At 39.0% G+C, this 24098-nt stretch overlaps 1 protein-coding gene across 8 annotated transcripts in view; it reads left to right on the top strand.

Moving 5' to 3' along the window:
• LOC124611756 (diacylglycerol kinase theta) overlaps positions 1 to 24098 on the top strand; it is a 713198-nt gene that overhangs the window by 423358 nt on the left and 265742 nt on the right. For 5 of the 8 annotated variants that reach the window (XM_047140271.1, XM_047140274.1, XM_047140270.1 and 2 more), the window contains exon 6: positions 23918 to 24025. The exons of the other annotated variants lie outside the window; for them this stretch is intronic. In XM_047140271.1, coding sequence (XP_046996227.1) covers positions 23918 to 24025 — 108 coding nt within the window. The remainder of the gene's footprint in view (positions 1 to 23917; positions 24026 to 24098) is intronic. 8 annotated transcript variants of the gene reach the window in all.

The following is a 24098-nucleotide window of genomic DNA, read 5'->3' as shown; positions in this document are numbered from 1 at the left end:
TATTATGGGAAATTTTTTTCTTTAACGGGATACTGGAAGAATGCAGATAGTATCTGAATGAGATTGTTAACAAGGCACTTCTGTGAACATTCTAGAATATTGCTGTATGAGTGTTTTGTGGGACCCATACCAAAAATAACTAACAGAGGATGTTCATCACATTCAAAGAAAGAAAGTGTGAATGGTGTGAAGCTTTCTTTGCCCAACCCATGGAAGAGCATCCCAGAAATGGTGAAAAACTGGAGGTTCTGGGCACTTGAAGATAAACATCAAGAACCAGCAGGAGAGTACATTGTATATGTCCACCAGTGTGGAGTGAACTAGTGATGGTGACAGGTTCAGATGTCTTCCAGTATATTGTGTTTGTGTTCTTATCAAATGTAGTAGTGCAGATCCTTGTCTAAGACAACAAGGTTCATTTTCATATTTTTTACTTACCTATTGTTTTCAATAAAATTTTAGTAGTAGGCTGGATGGTAGTGTACATGCTGTGTGTGGTCTCAGGAGAAGCTGGCCACAGTTCACAAATGGTTGAAGACACTGTTGGCTGTGGTCAACCAACTGCACACTGCTGTTTCAGGATTTGGAGGTGGCAGTGAAATTGTTGCATTGCAGGGGGCACCTCAGGTACCTTTAAGCATATCTGATGCAAGGCAGCCACGTTCACCACATAGTGACTGGCAAGTTGTTATGACAGGTTTCAGCCAGATGCTATCTTGATTCTGTGACAGTCTTAGGTTCAGATTTCTGGACCTGCATTATGGGATGGGGAATTATAGGCTGTGCATGATAGCTGAGGGGTGCACTACACAAAGGAACCAGCTACTCGGGCAGCAGAGTACTTGTGGAGGGCACATGATTTTCTTTAGGCTAATAGATAGCTGGAGAGTGAGATCAAATGCATTCAAAGCATCGGCACTTCAAATATCAAAATTTTAACAGTAAATTACTTAAGCAATCATAACAAAGTTCCTGATTTATGGCCCTCCAGGAAACCTGTTGCAATGAAATTATGCTCGAAATATAAAATTCAGGAAATGCTAAGGAAGCAGAGAATGTTGTCTCTCACATCAAAAAAGAATGCAGTTTTACAGAAAATACGTCTTGGGATTAGCCCTTTACTTAGCTTGCCTTTATCTTGAATCTCTCACCCAGCACAAAGTAGCTAGTGACTGAAAAAAGCTGAGGTGATTCCTGTGTATAAGAAGAGTAAAAGAATAGACCCACAAAATTGCAGACCAGTATCCTTGACATTGGTTTGCTGGAGAATTCTTGAGCTTATTCTAAATTAAAATGCACTGGTGTCCAAAATTAAAGCAACAAATGGAAATTTTGCGAGTTTGTGTTTATTTTGCTACAAAACTGTATAAACATGTGATAAAAAAGTAAAAACAATGTAAAGAATACAGAAAATAAACAACTGCAACATTCATAACAGTAGATGAAAATGTTCTTATTTTTTTCCAACCTGACGCATATTGCGACAGCTTATTAATGTGCTCACTATGGGGTTTCACCACCTCTGGCAGTAGTACAGGCCTGACAACAATGGAGCATGCTGTGAAAAATGTCATCAATGTCATGTTGCAGCAATAATGCCCATTCTTCCTGTAGAGCTACTCCCAAGTCTTGGAGAGTGGTTAGTGGCTGCTGAAGTCCGTAGTGCATCCCAGACATGCTCTGTGGGGTTCAATTTGGGAGAAAGAGCAGGCCACGCCACACGTGCAGTATCTTCCTTTTGCAAGAAAACATCAACCACTCGTGCTCTAAGAGGTTGAGCATTATCGTCCATCAGTACAGAGTCTGGGTGCACAGCGCCTTGCAACAACTGTACAAGAGGTCCCAAGACCTTGTTATGATACCTGACAGCAGTTAAACCTTTGCAGTTCATCCATACAGTTTCATGAAGAGATGTTCGAGTGATCGACATTATCCCTGCCCACACCATCAGCAATCCTCCTCGATACTGGTCTCTTTCCACAATGTTGGGGTATTGAAATCGTGTTCCACATTCCATGCAGATGAGAATCCATCGAAAACCATTCTCCAGACCAAATCGGGAGTCATCTGTGAAAAGAACGTTGGCCCACTGTTCGAATGTCCAGGTGGCATATTGATGACTCCACGGTAGACATTCCCTTCTGTGAATCCACATCAGAGGCACACATACAGCAGGCCGCACTGTTGAAACTTTCTCTACACCGTTTGCCTCGATACAACACATCCAGGGGATACTGCAAAGTCAGATGCCAGTAGTTGCACATTACTGAGACGGTACCATCATGCCGTTACAGCCAAATAACAGTTCTCTCTTTCTGATGTCACGCATGGTCGGCCCTGCCATGGTCTTTGTGGTGTAGTTTCGGTCTCTATAAACTGTCGGCACATCCAAGAAACAACAGAATGATTCACATTAAGCCATCAGGCCACATGAGCTACGGCCCTTCACCACAGAGAGTCTGGTAGGTGTCTTCTTGTGCCATACCACATTTTCTTTGACTGTGTTTACAGCAATTGTGGATGTGGGACCACCTAGCAAACACTACTCTGCTTGATAGGTGCCCTGATGTGATTGCTGGTGTGGTTTTCTGTTGCCCAAAATGCATCTTCCATGCAGAACACAATCATATGGACATCTGTCAACAGTTTGTATGATTATATTGTGAATTAGACACAGAACGGTTTGTTGCTTTAAATTTGGATACAGTGTATATTGAATTTCCTTGAGACTTAAAAGATTCTGTCCACAAATCAGCACAGGTTTAGGAAGCTCTGACTGTGCAAAATTCAGCATGCCCTTTTCTCACACGGTATTGTGTGAGTCATGGATGAAGAGAGACAGAAAGATGTAATATTTATAGATTTCTGGAAATCATTTGAACAGTGCCTCAATGTGGACTATTAACAAAAATCTAAGCATATGGTCAAGTTCTGATATATGTGAGTAGCTTGAAGACTTCTTAAGTGATAAAATTCATTACATTGTCCTGGGCAGTGAGTGTTCATCAGAGAGTAAGAAGTGCCTTAGGGAAGTGTGATAGGTCTGGTGTTGTGGTCCATATATATAAACAATATGACAGGTAAGGTGAGCAGCAATGTGTGACTGTTGCTGATAATGCTGTAGTGTATGGGAAAGTGTTATCGTTGAGTGGTTGTAAAAGGACACAGGACAACTTAGGCAGATCACTGGTGTGACTCATTTTTGAATGCTTTTAGAGTGTTTGGCTTGCATGTATTTTGGTTTAAAGGAAGACATTAAAGCAGTTCAGAGGCTTGATTTGTTACCAGCAGGATCAATCACCATGTGAGTATTACAGAGATGATTCATGAACACATGTCGGTATCCCTGGAGGAATACAATGTTATTTTGCAAAACATTATTAAGAAAATTTAGAGAACGGGCATTTGCGGCTACCTGCAGAAAGATTCTACTGCCAGCAATGTATGTTGTGTGTAAAGACCATGAAGACTAGACAAGAGAAATTAGGGCTTGTATGGAGGCATACCAACAGTCATTTTTCCCTTGCTCTATTTCTGTGTGGAACTGGAAAGGTAATGACTAATAGCAGTACAAGGTACTCTTTACTTTGCACTGTATGGTGGCTTGTGGAGCATGTATGTAGTTGTAAATGTATTCTGCGAAAGCCAGCCAGAACAGACATAGATATGAAGCTAATTCCAGAGGCAGACCACAACAGCAGAGACAGCATTGCTGAGGCATGTGCACAGTCAGCAGAAATAAACATCAATTCTGTGATGATGGACCATATATTCACTGCATAAGGGTAGTTCAGCAGTGTATTCACCACCGTGAGCTACATTGGATTCAGGAAAGGCCCCACAAAATCCAAGTGTATCCTCTCCAATGGTTGTCACAATGGTGGCCATGGTGTGTAGCTTTGTGGCAGAGTTGCGTGATGTTCAGTGCACCTGGTACACAAAAGATGCAGATGTTCAATGTCTCGATGTATCTGTGGCCTGTATTCATGTCAGCAAGCATATTCTTCATGCTGGTCATTCCCCAGCGGCCCCATTGTAGAAGCTAAGACTCTTTGGAGCTCCATTATTAGTGAATGCCCACGCAGAAGTCATTGTGATCTGTGCCAGTACTCCAACTTCAACAGCTGACTAGCAATATTTAAAGTGAAAGACGGTCCATAGTGTGGAAGTTGCAGAGGCTAGTAACTTAGGAGTCCAGCCATGACAAAAACCAGCTCAGGATGCGCTGGAGTGGGAAGCCCTGTCTTGTGGCATAGGTTATCTTGGTGGATGTTATAGGAAAGTTTTGCATAGTATCTTGGGCTAACAAGTCAGTCTGGAATCATATCTCCATGCTTGGTTGGTACCCAGAGGCAGGCTGGACAATGCATTGGTATTAGTATTTCAAGTTGCAGAGTTATAGTGAATTATGTAGTTGCAGTTACTGGGGGCAAGGCCCTTATTTTCAGGTGTTGTGGTATCTGCTCTGGTAACATATTGCTGGGCCAGAATATTGATAGTTAGGGCTTATGATCAGTGGAAGTATGCTGCATACAGATAAGTGTGAAATTTCATGGTACTGTATGCCATACGTGAAAGCTAAGGCCTCTCGTTCAATCTTCTGCGGGTAACTCCTGTGGGCAAGGGTCATCATTTTTTTAACATATGCTATTCAACCCCTTCAGCATTTTTTGAGACAGTTTGACCTCTGTGCCATGCAGTGTTGTGCCAACTGCTAAGATCAACAATTAACCAGATTGGAATAAAACTGTGGATGGGATGGATTGGAGATGTTCCTTCAGTTTTCATATGTCGTGTCACAGACTATTGGCTTCTTGTAATATGCCACCTCTTCCATAGTTAGTTGGGTGGTTAAGATGGTGGGCAGTGGTAGCTGTGTGTGGAATAAATTTCACAAAAAGTGGATCAAATGGCTCTGAGCACTATGGGACTTAACTTCTGAGGTCATCAGTCTCCTAGAACATAGAACTGCTTAAACCTAACTAACCTAAGGTCATCACACACATCCACGCCTGAGGTAGGATTCGAACCTGCGACTGCATTGGTTGTGCGGTTCCAGACTGCAGCGCCTAGTTCCGCTCGGCCACTCCAGCCGGCAATAAATTTCACACATTAAATTATTTTGCCTATGAGAGATTGTAATTATTTTATATTTTTGGGTGTTGGTAGTTTGTTGATGTTTTCTAAATTGTACTCCATAGGATGGATGCCGCTTTTGTTTATTATTTGCCCCAGTACTCCATTTTGGTCTGAAGGAATGTGAGTTTCCTCAGGTTACAGTGTAACATGGCTACTTGCAGTTTCTTGAACAAGATGAGTGAGATTTGATAGGTGTTACTGTTGGTTAGTTCCCATGATGATGATGTCATCTGAATAGTTTATTAACTATAGTATGCCTCTCATCAGTTATTCTAAATATCACTGGAACAATGCTGGTGCACTAGCAATGCCAAAAGGCTGGTACTGAATCTGGTAGAGAGTGAATGATGTACTTATCACATCTTCTTTTATATGCTTTTCATCAAATGGGATCTAGGTGTACAAGTGCAAGGTCAGCCTTTGAGAAATACTAGTTTGGACAGTTTGGCTAGGGATCCATCTGGGCATTGAGTTGGATAGATGTCAATAACTGTAAATTTTACTGTTACTTTGAAGTCACTGCAAAGGTGTTGTTTTCTGTTTTGATTTTTTCATGGTCACTAGTGGCATTGTCATTGATTTGAGCGAATTGTTTGAGAATTCCCTGCTGCTCTAATCTGTCCAATTCTGCCTTTATTGCCTCTTTTTATGTGAATGGGATCGCCCGAGGCTGAAAGAACTGGGGACAGCCAATGGCTTTAAAGTGGTATCGGCTCCATGGTCAGTTGCACAGCCCAGTCTAAGTGAAAATATGTCAGGAAATGCCTTATACATACCTTAAGGAACTGAAATGGAATTGTATCTGTTACTAAATATACTGTATCAGTGATTGTAAACACAAGAACTACCAGATTATCTACTACCAGGATGTCCAGACATCAAGTGACATTCGTATTACTGTCATCTTTCGAAACCGCTTCCTTGAGTGGGATGTGGTGGTTGCCATATCCATCTAGCTATCTTGTAGGTTGCAACAGTGCTGGGGACCCCAGATTGTGGAAGGTTTTCAGATTGGGTAGCATTGTAGATATGCCTGTGCAAACCTGAAAGAGCCTATAGCTACAGTGACAGTTCTGCATTTTCCATTGATTCATAGAGCCTATAATTAGGTCCATGAATGCTTGTATTGATGGTCTAAGAGGATTCTGCTGTCTGTAGCCTTATGCTGTTTATATCCAAGTATTGCTGATGGAGGCCTGAAGAGTGTAAAAGGGTGTGATTGCTTTGGCACACCATGGCAAGATGCCCTTCACACTGATCTTTGCATAGATTGCTGGACAATGGGAGCAGTTGAATTGTTGGTACCTTTCGAAACTCTTCACATGCTGGGAACAATTAGCATTAATGTCAAACTTTCATGCCATTTGATGGCGAGGAAGACTGTGAGGAGCGGCAGGACTGGCATTGTTGCCATGACTTGAACTGAGTTACTATGGAGGAAGCCAACATGTGCAACTCATCAGCTTGCAGAACTATGAATGATTGAGTGATACTTAATACACCTTCCAGTATGGGGTCCTGAAGTTTCAGTGCCGGACCTGTTCCTCTGGTGAGAACTGAATTACAATGTCCCAAAAGAGTGAGGTGGCTCACAACTTCGTAGAAGCTGGGTTTTCACAGGCAAATTGACATTTGCCACACGTGCTGTGAAACTCAACAACCGATGCTGCATATGATTGTTTTTGCCTTTTTGCCTTTTCTTTGATAATTATTGAACCGCAATCAGGCCAGTAATAGATGGCTTCGTTGACTGTAATAAGTTCCAGTAAGTTACGCAACTCTGCAAAAGGCAGGGGTGATCGGATCCATTAAAAGGGAAACTTTCACTTCGAGCTTAGCCCATGACTAGAAAAAAGCTCAATGGAGATCACTGTCTACCACCTTAAGTGCTGTGAAATTTTGCCTGAAGCGGCAATGATATGCATCTCAGCTCTCTTTTGATTTTTCATTGGATGCAAACAGCAGGGGGGCAGTGACTGCAATGGGACCATTACCTTCCAGCATGAGGTGATTACTCAAGCTGATGACATAGCATATCTGTCTGCTGGAGGTGCTGTTCCTCTTCAGCTACTTGAAGCTATTATTGCTCTAATAGCTTAGCCGAAGGCTACATCTATTGCCAGTTTTCTATTTCAACTAGTACTTATTACAAACTCACCACAATACACAGCACAATCACATACCGAGTCCAGCTAGGATCTGGAGTGGAGTCCAGGGCAGCACTCCCTCATAAGTTGGAAGTTACACTGCCCATAAGCAGAGTCCATAAGGCAATCCACTGCAGGGTCTGATGCATTGCAGTCACTCGTTAGTCAAAAGGTTGATCCATAAACAGAGTCCAGGTCACAGCAATGTCAACAACAGGGTGAAAAACGTGAAGCATATGGAGAATGGCAAGAATAAAACACAAAGCGCTTTCAGCTGATACTGCTGTAGTTGGAGTAATTAATGACGGTGATCGAGTTTAGGCTTGTTCTGAGCACCTGACATCACACATTCTCTGGCAGCTATTGAGTGTTCAGTAGTGTTCTGAGTGCTCTGGTGTGAACATTGTAGCCAGTGTGAGCGTTTAACATGATCATAGCAAGTTATTTAGTGAATATTTATTCCACTTGTTGCACATTGTCATTGCTGATGATGTTGGTAAACAAGAGAGATACATAATTTGCAGGATACATGCTTTCTTCATACACAAAGGCCTTGTATGTGCTTACTGCATTCTTGGCACTGCCAACACTGCAACCCCCATCTGTGCCACGACCTGCACAGACTGTCATCGTTCTTGATTCATACTACACCACTATAAACAGCCAGGTCATATGGTGTCACTGGCATGATTTGTAGATCATGTGAAGACTGAACACCATTTCAGCCATGTTCCAATAGTGGAGGAACTAACACCGAGTTCGAGGTACCTCCATGTTGTCATTAACAACTACCATAATCAGCTCCATGTTTATGTCTGCTGCCTGTATGCTTGTCTCAGCGGTGCCATACCTGTTGTTGTGACCTTTCTTCAGAACTACCTCCGTATTTATGTCTCCTATTTGTGTCCGTGATACAAAATACGCTACATCTTCCTAGGTATTTCTCCTGTGAAACCAGGAAGACAAGATTAAACTAATTACAGTGCCACACTCCGTATGTGAATGGAATGAGAACTCTTAATATGAGGTACAGTGGTATATAGATGTAAAACCAGTAAACTACTCTGGAACATCAAAATCTGCAGGCATGGAAATTAAAGTAAATGCATGTATATAAGCAGTTAATTGTCAGTTCTTTCAGTGTACTCATATGTGTTTGTTAATTATGGGTCTTGTGACCAATATACAAAAATGAGGACGAACAATGACTTTTTATTGCCATTGACAACATGCCATTGTCTGTTTCTCAGGTAACTTTAGAAACATTTCATTCTACTGTCTGGAAAATTAAGCTCTCACATTTTTGAGAGCCTTACATTAATGCTGACAGTACTGACATGCTTTGCTGAAGCCTGGTAATATACTGTGCGTATCTAATTACTTTAATTAGTGGAATGATCATGCCCAAGTGTTTATGAAAATCAAACACATGTTTTTTGTAGATGTTGATTGCATACATATAGTCCAAGGCAAGCAAGTATAATGCTCATTGGCCACTAATCAGAAGGCAGTAGTGAGATGTATCCAGTAATCATCATCATCGTCATCTTTGTACCCTTCCAACGCACTGGTTAGGGTGTTGGACTGCATTTTTCTCTACCTTGAGTTACTTCTTGTCTTGATATTGTTTCCCAGTTTTCTCCTCTAGTCTTCAGACCTTCCTTAATCTGATACAGTCATCTTTCTCTGGGTCGTCGTGTTGGTCTTTTCCCTGCACATTTCTATCCAAGTATTGTTTTTGCAGGCAGTTGTCCTTCATCCTCTTCACATGTCCAAACCACTTGAGCCTTGCAGTACTCAGACTCTCAGTCACTGTCACATCTGCTTGCATCTCTCCTCTGATGTCTTCATCCAGAATTGTATCTCCTTTAGTCTTCTGCAAGGTTAAACACAGAAACTTCATTTTCCATGCTTATAACTTGCTAAAATCTTCCTTGTTAACTGCACAGTCTCCAATTGACAGGAGATAAATTTTAAGCTTGGTCTGTTTGGCTCTCACAGGAACTGCTTTGTCTCAAACAAGGTTCCACACTTGGTGAAAAAATTTAGATCCTTTTCTTACTCTTTTCTGTACTTGGCAGTTGCTTTTATTGATATTGCTCTTTCCAGGTAACTGAAAGCTTCCACACATCCAATTTTCTCTCCACTTAGCATCAGGTTGCCCTGGACAGATATCCTTTTCCTAACCATTGCTACAGTTTTGCTCTTGCTTACAGTCAGCTGATACTCTTTATACTTGGATTTCCATTCATCTTCTCTTCCCTGTCCTATCATTCTGTTTCTCGCCGAATTGATACACCATCAACAAATATTAAAGCACTGAGATCATGATTACCTATCTCCTTGATTTCCTTTATAATCACATCTGTAAGTGCAATAAAAAGTAATGGGGGAATTGCACTTTTGTATCCAATCATTAGAAATAAATTAAATATCTTACTGTTCTTCATTGCTTCTATGCGTTGGATTTGACTGGAAACATGTTTGAGCAGCATTGCTGTTGTTAATCTTTTGACATAATCAAATTCATTTGTCAGCATCAGAGTCAGAACTGCTGTTCTCGGATTGTAGGTGTAGTAATTACCTGTTATAGAGAGCTGTGGGAAGAACATCAAGGAATTAAGAAATTCCAAGAGAAATTATGAGTATGAAATGGCAAATGTGGAAGCAATAGGAAGGGGGTGACTTAAAGGAACAGGTGGGAAAGGAAAGACCAGAGAAGGAAGAGATAATTGGTCAGTATGGCTAATGGGGAAAAAAATAAGGATCGACAGAAACTTATTGATTTTTCTGAAAGAAATGGTTTGATTGTGGGCAATACATGATTCAGGAAGAAAAATAGCCAGAAGATAATAACATACGGGTTGGGAGAGAGAAGGACGAAGCCAGATATTAACTACTTCCTGGTGGGAAAGCAAAATCGTAGATAGTTGGTGGATGTAACTGCAGTCCCAGTAGAAGCTTTTCATGGAGACCATTGAGTAGTGGTCGCAAAGATGAGGATGGGTATAATGGAATAAATAAAGACAGGAAGGGAAAAGAAAATGAAAGTGTGGAAACTAAAAGATGGGAAGATACAAAAAAAAGTTCAGGGAGTTACTCACACTAAAAATCCCAAGCACTGAATGTGGAAATGAGGAAGAGTAATGGGGTAAGTTCAAAGAGGCATTCTAAGCTCTCCAGGGAACACCTGTGGCAGAATGTCTGGAAGGGCAAAGGATAAGGAGACACCATGGAGGAAAGAGCAGGTGAAGGAAGCAGTAAAATAAAAGAAGAATGGAACAGGGATAAAAAGGAAGAAAGTATAGGAAATTTCAGGAAAGTAAAAAGAAGTGTAAGAAAGCGGTAGTGGAAGAAAAGAGAAAATGCTGGGAGGAATTTGCACATGAGTTGGAAAAGGATATTACTGGGGGTAAAAGGATCTGTATGGAATAATGAGTAAAAGGAAGGAAAGCACTTACCTAAAGCTGATGAAAAGGGGAAATGGAGAGCTAATAAAGCAACCAGAAGAGATAAGGAAAGGCAGAAAGACTACTTTGACAAACTAGTAAATGTGAAAAACAGCATCGAAAAGGGAATAAAAGTATGGCATAGGGACCAGGCCTGGAAGAAGAGGAAGACATTATATTGTTAGAAGTAGAACTATCACTGAGAAGAATGAAAACCAGAAAGGTGACTAGGATAGATGAAATAAGAGTGGAGATGATAAAGGCTGCTGGACCTACAGAGGTACAGTGGTTATATAGATTGATAAGATGCATCTGACGTGGTAGATCAACATTGAAGCCAAGCTTTGTTGTGATACAGTTGAAGGAAGGAAGGAAGATTGGATATGATGTCCCGTCGATATCGAGGTCATTAGAGACGGAGCAGAAGCTCGGATAGTGTCAAGGATGGGGGAGGAAATCTGCCGTGCCCTTTCAAAGGAACCATCCCAACATATGCCTGGAGTGATTTAGGGAAAGTATGGAAAACCTAAATATGGATGGCTAGATGTGGGTTTGAACTGTCATCGTCCCAAATGCAAGTCCAGTATACTAACCCCTGCAGCACCTTGCTTAGTGTGATACAGTTGATGGAACAGCACTGGGAGTATGGGAAACATATGGTGCTGACATTTCTTGACTTAGTGGAAGACTTATATCAGTGTCCCCAGAGAAGAGGTGTTGGTAATCTTGGAGAGAAAGGAAGTTCACAAACAAACAATTTAAGACGCAATTTGGAAGAACTGATTGGCTTAGGAATGGTAAGGGGTTGAGACAAGGAGTGTTGTGTCACTATTATTATTTTAATGGTGATGGATGACATTGTGAAAGAGGCAAAAGAAGCCCATTGAGTAATCTAGATGAAGTTATTGCTATTTTCTGATGATGTTGTGGTGTGGGGTGATGGATGACATTGTGAAAGAGGCAAAAGAAGTCCATTGAGTAATGGAGATGAAGTTATTGCTATTTTATTATGATGGTGTGGTGTGGGGAAGCACAAGAATAAATAGATATCTTGAATGAAAAAAATCAAGAGATGTGGAATGAAATGCAGTATGGAGAAAAGTAGACTATGGTGGTAACCAGATGAGTCAGAGAAGGCAAGGTACACTTTAGCATTAAAGGATGGGATACCTTTAAATATCTAGGAAGTGTGGTAATGGAAAATGAGAGAATGGAGACAGAAATTACCAAAAGGGTGCAACAGAGCAAAGCATTTTACCAATGTGTGAGAGTCTCCAGAAGGAAGGGTGGCAATGGAGTGGACAGTGACAAAAAAGAGGAGAATAGAATGCAAACTATTAAAATGAAATCCGTAAGAAGTATGTTAGGGAGACAAGAAGAGACACAGTGAGAAATGAAGGTGTTGGAAACAAAATTGCAGTAGAAAAGCTGAATGACAGAATTGAGAAGAACAGGTTGAAATACTTGGACATGTAAAGAAAATGAAGATGAAAGAATATCAAAATGAATGAAGATGACCAAGTTTGAGGACAAGAGGGAGACCTGGAGTGAGATGTATTGACTCAGGAAGGACAAATTTAAGTAGAAGAAATGTGGATTGGAACAAAACATTTATAAAAGAAGAATGGTGGAAAGACAAATGAAAGTGAAAAAGTATCATAAATGTTGCAACCTGGCCTGACACTGGATAAAGAGGAAATGAATATGACAATGATGAGAGAGCTATGAGCTTGTCAGTGAATAAATTAATTTATTCATCTGTTGTGGACTACTTGGAAAATTTATTGCCGCTGAACTACCAAGTACTCCATGATCAGAGCATCATGGGCTACATGTTCTGTAACATGATTTTACTTTGAAGGCTATCATGATTAGGTGATAGATACTGCATCGGTTGCTGAGAGGCAAGGAACCAATGTGTGACAGTTTCTTCTTACACAGTCAGTCTTTGTCAGTGTGATTCTTGGCAGTTACAACTGACAATTACTGAAAAAAACGAGCCAGGTATTTTTCAGTGTTCTTATTCTCACTGGAAGTTTCTGCATAAAGAGATTTTTTCAGTGTCTAGAATAAATGACAACGAAACATAAAAGGAAAAAGAAAAGATGGCAGGCATGGCGAACATGAAGTACAAGGCAAAACATCCCAGAAAGAGTCTGCATGTAATTAATGACATATTAAATTTGACACTGAATGATAGAGTGTGACACTCTGTCAGTTTTGTAATTCTGAATTTTGAAAACATGACACTCTGCATTTCGTAATTCTGAAGGATGTGTTTACATTGATTGCTCCAGTTATATCAACTGTGTGTCATATTTGTATTTTTTTAGTAAGTTGTCCAACAAACCACAATTTTAATTACACAGTACTCAAATTTGGAATCAGTTTTGTCACTGAACTGGTATGATAGTTCATTGCTGGCCTTCCCCTCCCCCCCCCCCCCCCCCCCAATTTCAAAAAAAATCTCCCAAGTGCACTGACTTCAAGTAAGCACATCTGATTTTGTAGACTTCATTGAAACTAATGAATGCTGTAACAAGTACCTGAGTGATTTTATTTGAGTTTTATTATCCACATGTTTTACTGCACTTGAATACATTACAGTTATATGACAAGAATGGAACACATTGTCCTTGTCAAAATTAAATCATTTGAACTTTGTTACCCTCCCATGCATGCAGGCACTTGAATATCCTTACACACACACACACACACACACACACACACACACACACACACACATTATTGCCTTGTGTAATTTGCCTGCTGGTTTCATATCAATAAATAAATCAGCTGTTAACGTGATTGTATTGGAGGTGGTATGTATGCCCATGCGTTACTCTAGCCCTTGAACTGACTTACCAAGCCGGTTATAGGAGGGCCTAACATTGGGTTTGGACCCTGAACTATGCTGAAACTTGACATTTTTCACATTAACAAATTATTGCCTTATGTTCAAGACACTGCAAGAGATAGTAGAAATCCTCACAGCAGTGTGAATCCTGGAAATTTGTATTTGTAGCTGGGGTGTATTTTCCCCTCTTCTCCTGCTGATGTATATTTTGTAGGGTTTGTGGTGGGTCTTATACCAGCACTAGTGGGAAGTTGTGTCCCTGGCCGATATAACTGGGCAATATTTTGCCAACCCTAATACACTGCCAGATGAAAGTAGTATTACCTCTATCCTCTCTTCTCAGAGTAGTTGTTTGGTGGTCTGGATCCTTCCGTGCCACCTGCCTGTCGATCCAACTGCAGTGAAGATTCCTGGAATGTTTCTGCAAGTTGTCTCTACTGTGCTACTACATAAATAGCCACACTTCTCACAAACGGGTATATTTTGCCCAGCATTTTCACTATTTCTTTTAACAATACAACAAGCAATTGCTACTCTAATACCACTCTCTTGAGTAAATTCAAAAACATCCTTACATGCGTACTTAGGACATGAGAGAGCAACCCAGATAAACAACTATTGCTGTTCAATTTTTCATTATGCCGTTGTTGGTGTGTTGTGTACTCCATGGCTCTTGGATTCAGGCACTTGCTGCACCATGGCACAAATGACTCCCAGACGACCAGTGGTTGTAATACCATTTTTACTGGTCCCCTTCTTGCCGGCTCCACCCCTGCTCCACCTTCACTGCAGACAAGAAAGGAATACACACAGTTTCCCTTTCCCACTAAATTTATTCTTATTCAATTTATTCACGAGCATCTCTTGTCCACGGCTTTCTAATGGCGTTTACAAATATCCTGAAACACTACATATCCTGCCACTCAGACAAGAGATCTGGTGCTTAAGTCTCTAGTTACATACACATTTTTGTTAACAATTCTATTATTATTATCCTACTCTTACATCTTAAAGCTGCCTTTACATGATCTCTCCAATATAACTTTTTATAATAGTTAATGATCACTCATGACTTTATTCACTTAATTACTTAACTATATTATTTCTGTTTTGGCAGATTCATTCATTTTATTCATACTTTTAATATCATTTCTCATATCTTATTACCTTCTTTAATACTATGGCTAGCTTTTCTAGGTCACTTGAAGTATCTGAGGAACGTGCATAGTAATACAAACACATTATGTGTCATTAATGTTGTTCCTTTTAATTAGTGATCATCTAGACCTCATAACCAATTAACCATTTTCGTTGAAGACAATTTTATGATCTATCTACTGGGTACTTGTAAGACATTTATTCTGATACACTTAGACATTATAATGTTGTGATGTGATGAGGTCCCATACTCCGAGGAGCATCGGGGACGATGCGGGAGACCCACACCGCTGTACTAGGCAAGGTCCTAGTGGAGGTGGTTTGCCATTGCCTTCCTCCGACTGTAATGGGGATGAATAATGATTATAAAGATGACACAACAAAACCTAATCATCTCGTGGCAGGAAAAATCCCTGACCCCACTGGTAATCAAACCCGGGACCCTGTGCATGGGAAGTGAGAACGCTACTGCAGCTGTGGACAATCATAATATTATTCACCTTTAAATAGGTAAAGCAATATTAACCTTCTTTACATAGATAGCTCATCTTATGTTATTATACTGATTATAAACTTCCTGAGTTTCCATTGTATTGACATCTAACTCTTCTCGTTTTAGAGAACTTAACTTCTTTAATATCCCACCTTCCAAGAGTATGGACTTGCATTGCAAAGCCTTTGTGCAAAATAATGTGGAGGTGTATAAACCATTTGGAAAAACCTCTTGTTATTTATTACCAATTTTAAGAATAATCTATGAATTATCCTTTTAACAAAACTTATTCCCCCTCCACCAAAGAACACTTCTGTGTCTTAGTACAGTAAAACATATCTATTTCATCCAGTGTGATAGTGCCCCATATTAATTCCTATTCTACTATGGTACAGGTCAATCCCCTTTGTGGTGCCCCTGCCCACACAGTATAGGTCAGCCTTTCTTAGGTCTGCCTTTCTGCCTTTTATTCATCATTCCTTATTAGAGAGTAAACTCCACATTTCAGATATATTTATATCTTCCATTACTTTTTCTTCTACTTTCTCCCATGTTACTTTGAGGTTACCTTTTGATTTCTGTGTCTGTTCTCTATTTCAGGTGTTAAGTCTTTTGCTTACTACCTTCTCCATATCTTAACTCATCTATTGACAACACTACATGTCTAAGTATTCTTAATTGCACTCTATTCTTTCTTTTGTTCTCTCTTTTCTTAAAACCCAAGCTCCAGCCAGATTACCAATTCAAAAACTTACTGTTTCTATTGCCATTTTCTATTAATCCATTTTCTGTACCTGTACCCTATCTTTCTATTTGTCATCGTATTATTATAATCATGTCAAATACTATTTAGTACTTGGTTGCTTATCCTCTCTCCCTTCCTGATTTATGATGTGACTATATATATAATTTTTTTATATTTATTTAGTGAACTGTTTGATTATATTTCTTTAGTTTGTTGTCATTACATAAACCTTTTTCCTGACAAGTAGGTGGGTCAATTTAATAGTAGGCTTTCGGGTGTGGACTATCCACGATCTTAAATGGTCCTGCATATTTCGGAAAAAAATTCTGCATTTCTTTTTTAAGGTTAGAACTATAATGTTCTTCTTTTACCACACTATCGTTTATTTCAAATGTTGGGTTTATTGCTGACATATTATAATTTTGTAATTTTTTATTAGCTGATCTATGCAATTGATTTTCTACTATTTTGTCTACGTAGCACTTTCTTCTTGTTGTACCTCTGGCCATTTGAAGAATTTTAATAGCGGTTCCCCTATAAATTTTCTTCGTAGTATTTCTACGGGAGACAATCCCGTAGACAAATGGGGTAGTTCATTCAAAACCATTTGAAATTCTGGCACTAATTTTGCTCAAGTTGTATGTCTGAGTGAACAGTAAGTTCTGCATAAACGTCCTATCTCCTTCATAACTCTTTCACACGGATTCGATTTTGGACTATATTTTGAAATCATGACATGCCTTATGTTCTCCCAAGCTAGAAACTCTTTAAATGATTGACTCACAAACTGTGAACCATTATCTGTTAATAATCTCTTAGGTTTTCTTACCTCTACAAAATATTTGCGCAAGCAGTTTATAACTCTCTCTGTGTTAGCTTGTTTAATTGAATGTAATGTAACATATTTAGACCAACACTCTAATAGAACGTAAATATATCTGACACCTCCTTGACTTGTTGGTAATGGTCTATAAAAATCTGAAGCTGTTAAATCATGTAAAGCTATAGATATTAGAGGATACATTGTATAATGTGATCCTTTATTATATTCCTTCACATTTTGACAGACTTGACAGGTTCGTAGTAATCTTAAAACTTTCTTACCTAGGTGTTTAAAATGGTAAAACTTTATCGTATGTTTTATACACTTTCTTATTCCAAAATGCCCATAACCTTTACATGTATACCAAATTAAATCAGTCTGTGCACATTCAGGTACATGTAATTTCCAATATGATGTATTTGTATTTTCTCTCCAAGACAACACTTTATTAATCACTGTCCAAAGTTTGTCTTCTGTGGGTGGTAACTCATTTTTCTTATACTTTAACATTTTAAGATTTAACTCTTCTTCGTCTTTAATTCCTTGCCTGATTTTATTAGCTAACACATGTACTTCATTTTTTGTATAGCTTATTTTCATAAAATTTATATTAAAAATCATTCCTGGTCCAGTAGTTCTCTGAGAATTACTCATTCCTAATGGCAGTCAGGATGAAGCATCTGGTATGCAATTTATGTTCCCTTGATGTATACTATTTGTATCTGAAACTGTTGTAAAAACAATACCCACGTCATGAGCCTCCTATGTAATAAATGACTTTCCATTAAGAATATCAATGCTTGGTGATCTGTATAAATAATGATATCTGAACCCCAAATCAGTGTTTCAAATTTCTTTAAGCTCCATACCACAGCAAGTAATTCTTTCTCCGTTGCTGTATAATTCAGCTCAGGTTTGTCTAGGCTGTGACTAGCGAAAGCAATGGTTTTATGTTCTCCCTCTTCTGGGTCCCATTTCCCTTGAAATACTTCTGATGCTATGCCATATTCTGATGCATCTGTTGCGATGCCAAATGGTTCATGAAGACTCGGATGGTTTAAAATAGGAGCATTGACTAGGGTATCCTTTACTTCCTGGAATGCCTTTTCTGAATTTTCATCTCATATCCATTTCGCCTTTCTCTTTAATAGCAATGGTAGATGTTTATTATTCATGACTTGTCTTCGTACATATTGTCTATAAAATCCCACTAATCCTAAAAGGAAACGTAACTGTTTCACATTCTGAGGATGTGGACAGTCTTTAATCGCTCTAATGCGTTCTGGATCTGGCTTAATTCCTCTTATTCCTAAGAGATGTCCCAAGAATTTTAGTTTCTCTCTCCCAAAATGTGATTAGCAAGCTTAATAGTTATTCCCTTGGTATAGAATTTCTCTAGTGCTCTTGCAAGTAAATCACAATGTTCCTCCCAGGTTTCTGAAACAAACACTGTTATAAACACTAATACTGATATGTTTAACCTAAATGGCAAAACTTTAAATTGGTGTGCCTTTCCGTCATATAGGAATGCAGTGTAAGGTCTAGATTCTTTAGTTAATTTCACCTGCCAGTACCCATACATCAGATCCACGGAACTAAATTAATTTGCTTTTGCAAAACATGCAAGTAGTTCGTCTATGCATATGGAACGATCTCTCTCCGGTTCATTGTGACGATTTAAGGTTCTCACTAAGTGCACACCTCCTGTTGCCTTTCTGACAACTAACAGTGGATTGTTGTATATGCTTGTACTTCTTTTCTATAACACTATTATCTAACATTTTATCTATTTCTTCCTGTACTTCCTGTTTTACGTTGATAGGTACGTGGTAAGGTCTAAAAGAAAAAAGGTTCCTTGCTTTTGATGTTAAAACTACACACATAATCTCCTGTATTCCCTGGTTTGTCTAAAAATAATCTGAATATCTGCATAATATTCCATATAGCTCTTCCTTTTGATTAAGGGTTTAACAGTTCCGATTCGTAAGCCTTTGCATACAAATCAGATTTATTTGCAGTTTGTTGTGGATTACTTACATCTTTCTCCATTGAACTCATATTCGCTATTAATAATAAATTATTACTCCCATGTAGTGCTTGACATCGATCTGTCTTAAACAAGATCTCTTTATTATAGTTATCTAGATTGCACTTAGAAGAACCACTCTGAAAGTCTATTACCACTGCATATTTCATTAACCAATCTACTCCTAGTAATACTTGCATATTATTGTAGGGACTATTAACATGGTTTGTTCAAACACCAGCTGATTTATTTCAAATGTAATCCTTATTTCCCATTTCACTACATTGCCTTAGTACCTGTAATACCTACAATATGTACTCCCATAACCGGTAACTTAGGAAATTCCTTTATTCTTCCACTTAATAATAGCCATTCCTCTGAAATTATTGATACTTTGCTTCCTGAATCTGTGTAAATTTCCACTTCTTTGTTTCTTATTTTTCTGATTACAATTGGTTTGTGTTGCACTTTTTCTAAATTTTCCTCTACCGCTAATAACCAATCGTTAATAGGTGATATTTTACTATAAGCAATCATTTTACTTATATATGGGCTGAGTATTGTTCTGTGACATCCTGGATTCTGGCCCTTGACCCAGTTGACCCAGGATTGTTCTCGTTTTCCGTCACTATGACCGGATACCGGTTGGAACTTACTTCAACAATACGCTGACTTGCCTGTGTTATTATTTTGTTGCATATTTATTTGTTGGTTTTGAGGTGTAAACACCTGCGAGTTGATGTTATCGGTATGAATTCTTCCCCCTCTAGGGTTATTGTGATTTAGACCATTATCCCTGCTGTGAACAGTTTCATTACTGCTTACTCTACAATAATTTGATTCCTTCATCCACAGTAAGGAATTAGGAAAGGATTTGTTATTACTATTCCCCATATTTCAGTCATTCACCGAATAATTTTCATTTCTTTCAGTATTCAGTGCGTCTAAACCTTCAATAAACGTTAATAACTCATTCACAGTTTTCTACCCTCTGTACAATATTCCTTGTCGAGTGTGGTATGGTAAACTTCTAATGAGTACTTTTACTAAGTGCATCTCATCTATTGGATCATCTAAGTACTTCGATTTTGTCAAATGCCATTCTATGTACTTTTTATATGTGCCCCACGAATTATTGTGTGGAGTAGGGTCTAATAACTTTAAGATTAATTTCTCCTGAGTACTTGAAGACCAGTACTTCCTCTTAAAGCTTTCCTAAAAATCTTTCAAAGACCCCAATTTTTAGGTAAAGATCTGGCAAACACTCGTAAAAAATAAAAAATAAATTGGGTGTACATCACTGTCTGGTTTATACTTTGGGAATTGCTTTGCTAAGTTAAATGCATTACCTATCAATAAACCCTCTATTACATCTTTAGTTACTCCTGTCATAGTTTCAGGTTTACTATTTTTTAATTTCTTTTCATTATCATCTATTGTTTTCCATATTCCATCAAGTTCTTGTTTACTGTTAATTGTACCTTCCCCAGAAGTGATTTTGTCATTATTTATTTCTGTTTTGTCTTTTACTTCTTTTTCTACGAATAACTGTAAACGTTTTTTCCAAATGTTTTATAGCATCAGGTGTCCCTGTTACAGCATTTTCCTGTATGGACATGATACGCTTGTTTTTATCTGAAATACTAGCTCATACCATTTGGAATTAGGAATTCACATTATCTACACAGCCCGTCCACTGTCAGGTTGTTAATCTATGTACAGTTTCCTGTAAATGATCTGTTAACACTTGTTTAGCAACTTGTTGCACCTCTATTGGCACTGATTCTCATAATTCATTTACTCTAGAATTTATTTCCATTATTTTAATGTTTCGATCGTTAATTTGTGCATTAAAGTTAGATTCTAAGTTAGCTTTAACCTCTTGTATTTTATGGCTGAGTATGTCATTGATTGATTCAGTAACTTGTTCCTTAATGGACTTAACTAATTCTACTAGTTCCGTTGTCCGTCCTTCCCTATCCTTCTCTGCTTGTTCTTGAATTATACCTTCTAGTATCGCCTTATCCTTCTCTGCTTAATTATACCTTCTAGTATCGATCTTAACTATTTGTTTTGCATTGCCATCTTTCTTGTGATCAGCATACACTATTTATTACCAATCAACAATGTTAATATCAAACCCTATACTCACAGAAATGTCTCTACTTTTTTAAATGTTCACGGCTCACCCTTCTGCGGAACTGTGAACTACTGCTGGTTGTAGAACAGCTGAAGCCGGCACTGAAGTTGAACCCGATGTCTGCTCCCGTGCTGTGTGCTGCTGCTGACTGGACAATACAGCACCCTGTACTCGCTTAACTGCTCGCCTCTCTCCGTTGATAACTCCTGCAGGATCGATGTCCGCCATATGTGTTATCCCGTCGAAACAATTTTGTTAAGTTTTGAACTAATTCCGTGTACTCACTGTTTATAATATGGGTGCACTGTCTTCTTTTTTTTCTGTTTCAGATATCCGAGAGTAAATTATAGTTTTCATTCATTATGTGTTTACTAATCTTTCTCAGACAATTCGTTCAAAAGAAGCTCTGAATTATTTTTGATTTCTTGTTTCATGTGTTATAGGCCACTGTTGTTGACCGCTGGTTGCCAGGAGCAACTTCTCTGCCTTCTATTCTTTGGAGTCGTAATTCTGACTCAGATCAATTTTATGCACTTACTATCTGGTACATTCTCCGTTCATGTTTTCCAGCATCGGCACATGGGATGTATTTTTCCCTCTTCTCCTGCTGATGTATATTTTGTAGGGTTTGTGGTGGGTCTTATATCGGCACTAGTGGGAAGTTGCATCCCTGGCCAATATAACTGGGCAATATTTTGCTGACCCTAATACACTGCCAGATGAAAGCAATATTACCTTTATCTTCTCTTCTCAGAGTAGTTGTTTGGTGGTCCAGATCCTTCCATGCCACCTCCTTATTAATCCAACTGTGGTGAAGATTCCTGGAATGCTTCCGCAAGTTGTCTCTACTGTGCTACTAAATAAATAGCCACTCTTCTCACAAACGGGTATATTTTGCCCAATATTTTCGCTATTTCTTTTAACAATGCAACAAACAATTGCTACGGTAATACCACTCTCTTGAGTACATTCAAAAACATCTGTACATGCGTACTTTAGGACCTGAGAGAGCAAACCAGATAAACAACTATTGCTGTTCAATTTTTCATTACGCTCTTGTTGGTGTGTCGTGTACTCCATTGCTCTCGGATTCAGGCACTTGCTGCACCATGGCACAAATGACTCCTGGATGACCAGTGGTTGTAATACCAGTTTTACTGGTCCTCTTCTCGCCGGCTCCACCCCTGCTCCACCTTCACTGCATACAAGAAAGGAATACACACAGTTTCCCTTTCCCACTACATTTATTCTTATTCAGTTTGTTCAAGAGCATCTCTTGTCAACGGCTTTCCAATGGTGTGTTGGGATGTTTACAAATATCCTGAAACACTACATAGCGTGACATTACATGATCCTCAAAATCACACATTTGTTATAATGTACAACATTCTCTTACAATTTCTTGGCTAAGCAGAACACACAGAAATTATGTTGGATAGATTAACAGTGGCTGGAAAGTTTTATCAAATACAGTCTCTCATGTACTGAAGGTGTGGTTGCAGTTACAAGAAAAACAAGAATGACAAAACAGAAACAGATACTGTGAAGTAAAGCAAAGTAACTTCCTCACTACCTCATTAGCTTACAATGCTTCATGAAGGACTGGCCTATCATAGGAATAGCTGTGTCTTACAAAAATGTTTTTCCACACGTTATACAGGGTTTCCCAGAAATGTTGCAACAAACCTTGAGTGTTTGTATAGGGTGTCTTGAGAAACAAACCGAGGATAGGAACCAGTGTCCGGAAATTCGTCCAACGATGTCGCAGAGCATTGAAGTTATAGGCACCAGAAGCCAACTCTTTGACAGCAAATGTGACTTTTTATGCTGACAGACTGTAGGCGGGATGTCTCGTAATGTTGTTTGTTATTCAGTGATTGTGACTGATTGCCATGGTCACCAGTGGAGAATATGGAGCTGGCTCTTGTGCAGAAAGGCCTTGCCTGAGCAGAACATACAGAATTTATGTTGGATAAATGTACAGTGCCCAGAAAGTTTTATCATGTACAGTCTTTCATGTACTCCAGTTATGTTGAAGTTACAAGAAAAACAAGAATGACAAAACAGAAACAGATAATGTGAAATAAACCAAAGTCACTCAGTCTGTTGGTTCGGTGGATGCCAGTTTCAGACACGGGTTTCCACTCGCAATTTTTTTTCCTGGAGCCCTCTAAAATCTCCATTTTTTACTACACAGGAGAAAAATAAACTGAAGGCAGCAACCTATGTCTGAAACCACCATCCACCAAGGCAACAGAGCATTTCATTCATAGGAGACAAGACCTGTCTACACAGCAGCTTGCACCATCTTCTCCCCTGGCAATCTTGGCAAACAGTCACCATCGCTGAATAACAAACAACATTACCAAGACATTCCACCTATGGTCTGTCAGTGTCCAAAGTTATATTTGCTGCCAAATGCCTGGCCTAGTAGGAGGTGCCAGCACCTATAACTTCAATGTTCTGTTTTATTATTGGACAACATTTCTGGACATGGGTTCCTATCCTCAACTTCTTTGTCAAGGCACCTTATACAACACCTTGAAATTTATTGCAACATTTCTGGGACACCCTGTATAATCTAGTATCTCTGCTTCATTCTCCTTCAGTGCATGTTAATGACAGGTCTTACTGGTATAAGTGCATAATTGCAATTACCATTATAATAGTTTCCACGTGGGTTCCACTACTTGCTGTGGCAACTAAAATTTAGATTATAATATATAATCTGTGCCACTTTAACTCATTTCTAAAATACCTCTGAATAATTCATCTTGACCTTTTTAAATATCTCCTGTTTATTTTTGTCCTCTTCCACCTATTAATTTCATGCATGAGTTGTGACATCATCTGTGTTGTGAGTCTCACATTGTTTGTTTTTCATCACAAGTTGTAGGTCTAGGTTTCTTGATAATGTTTGCCAAGTTTTGCAATTTTCAGGCTATGATGATAGTGGAAGCCGAGTTTCAGCTGTCATGAAGGGACTATCACTTGTTTTGCCTCGCAGCTGCAAGGGCAGTTGCCACACATCACCTCCTTATATGAGAGGTACATAAATCCCTCACGGCCTGTCTTGTTGCATATATTGTGATAAGTCACAATTCTGTGTTTTTAAGTTCAA

This window comes from Schistocerca americana, chromosome 1, assembly GCF_021461395.2.
Source record: "Schistocerca americana isolate TAMUIC-IGC-003095 chromosome 1, iqSchAmer2.1, whole genome shotgun sequence".
In the NCBI taxonomy this organism is placed as follows: Eukaryota; Metazoa; Arthropoda; class Insecta; order Orthoptera; family Acrididae; genus Schistocerca; species Schistocerca americana.
Note: the sequence above shows the minus strand (reverse complement) of the source record. Positions and strands in the feature narration are given on the sequence as shown.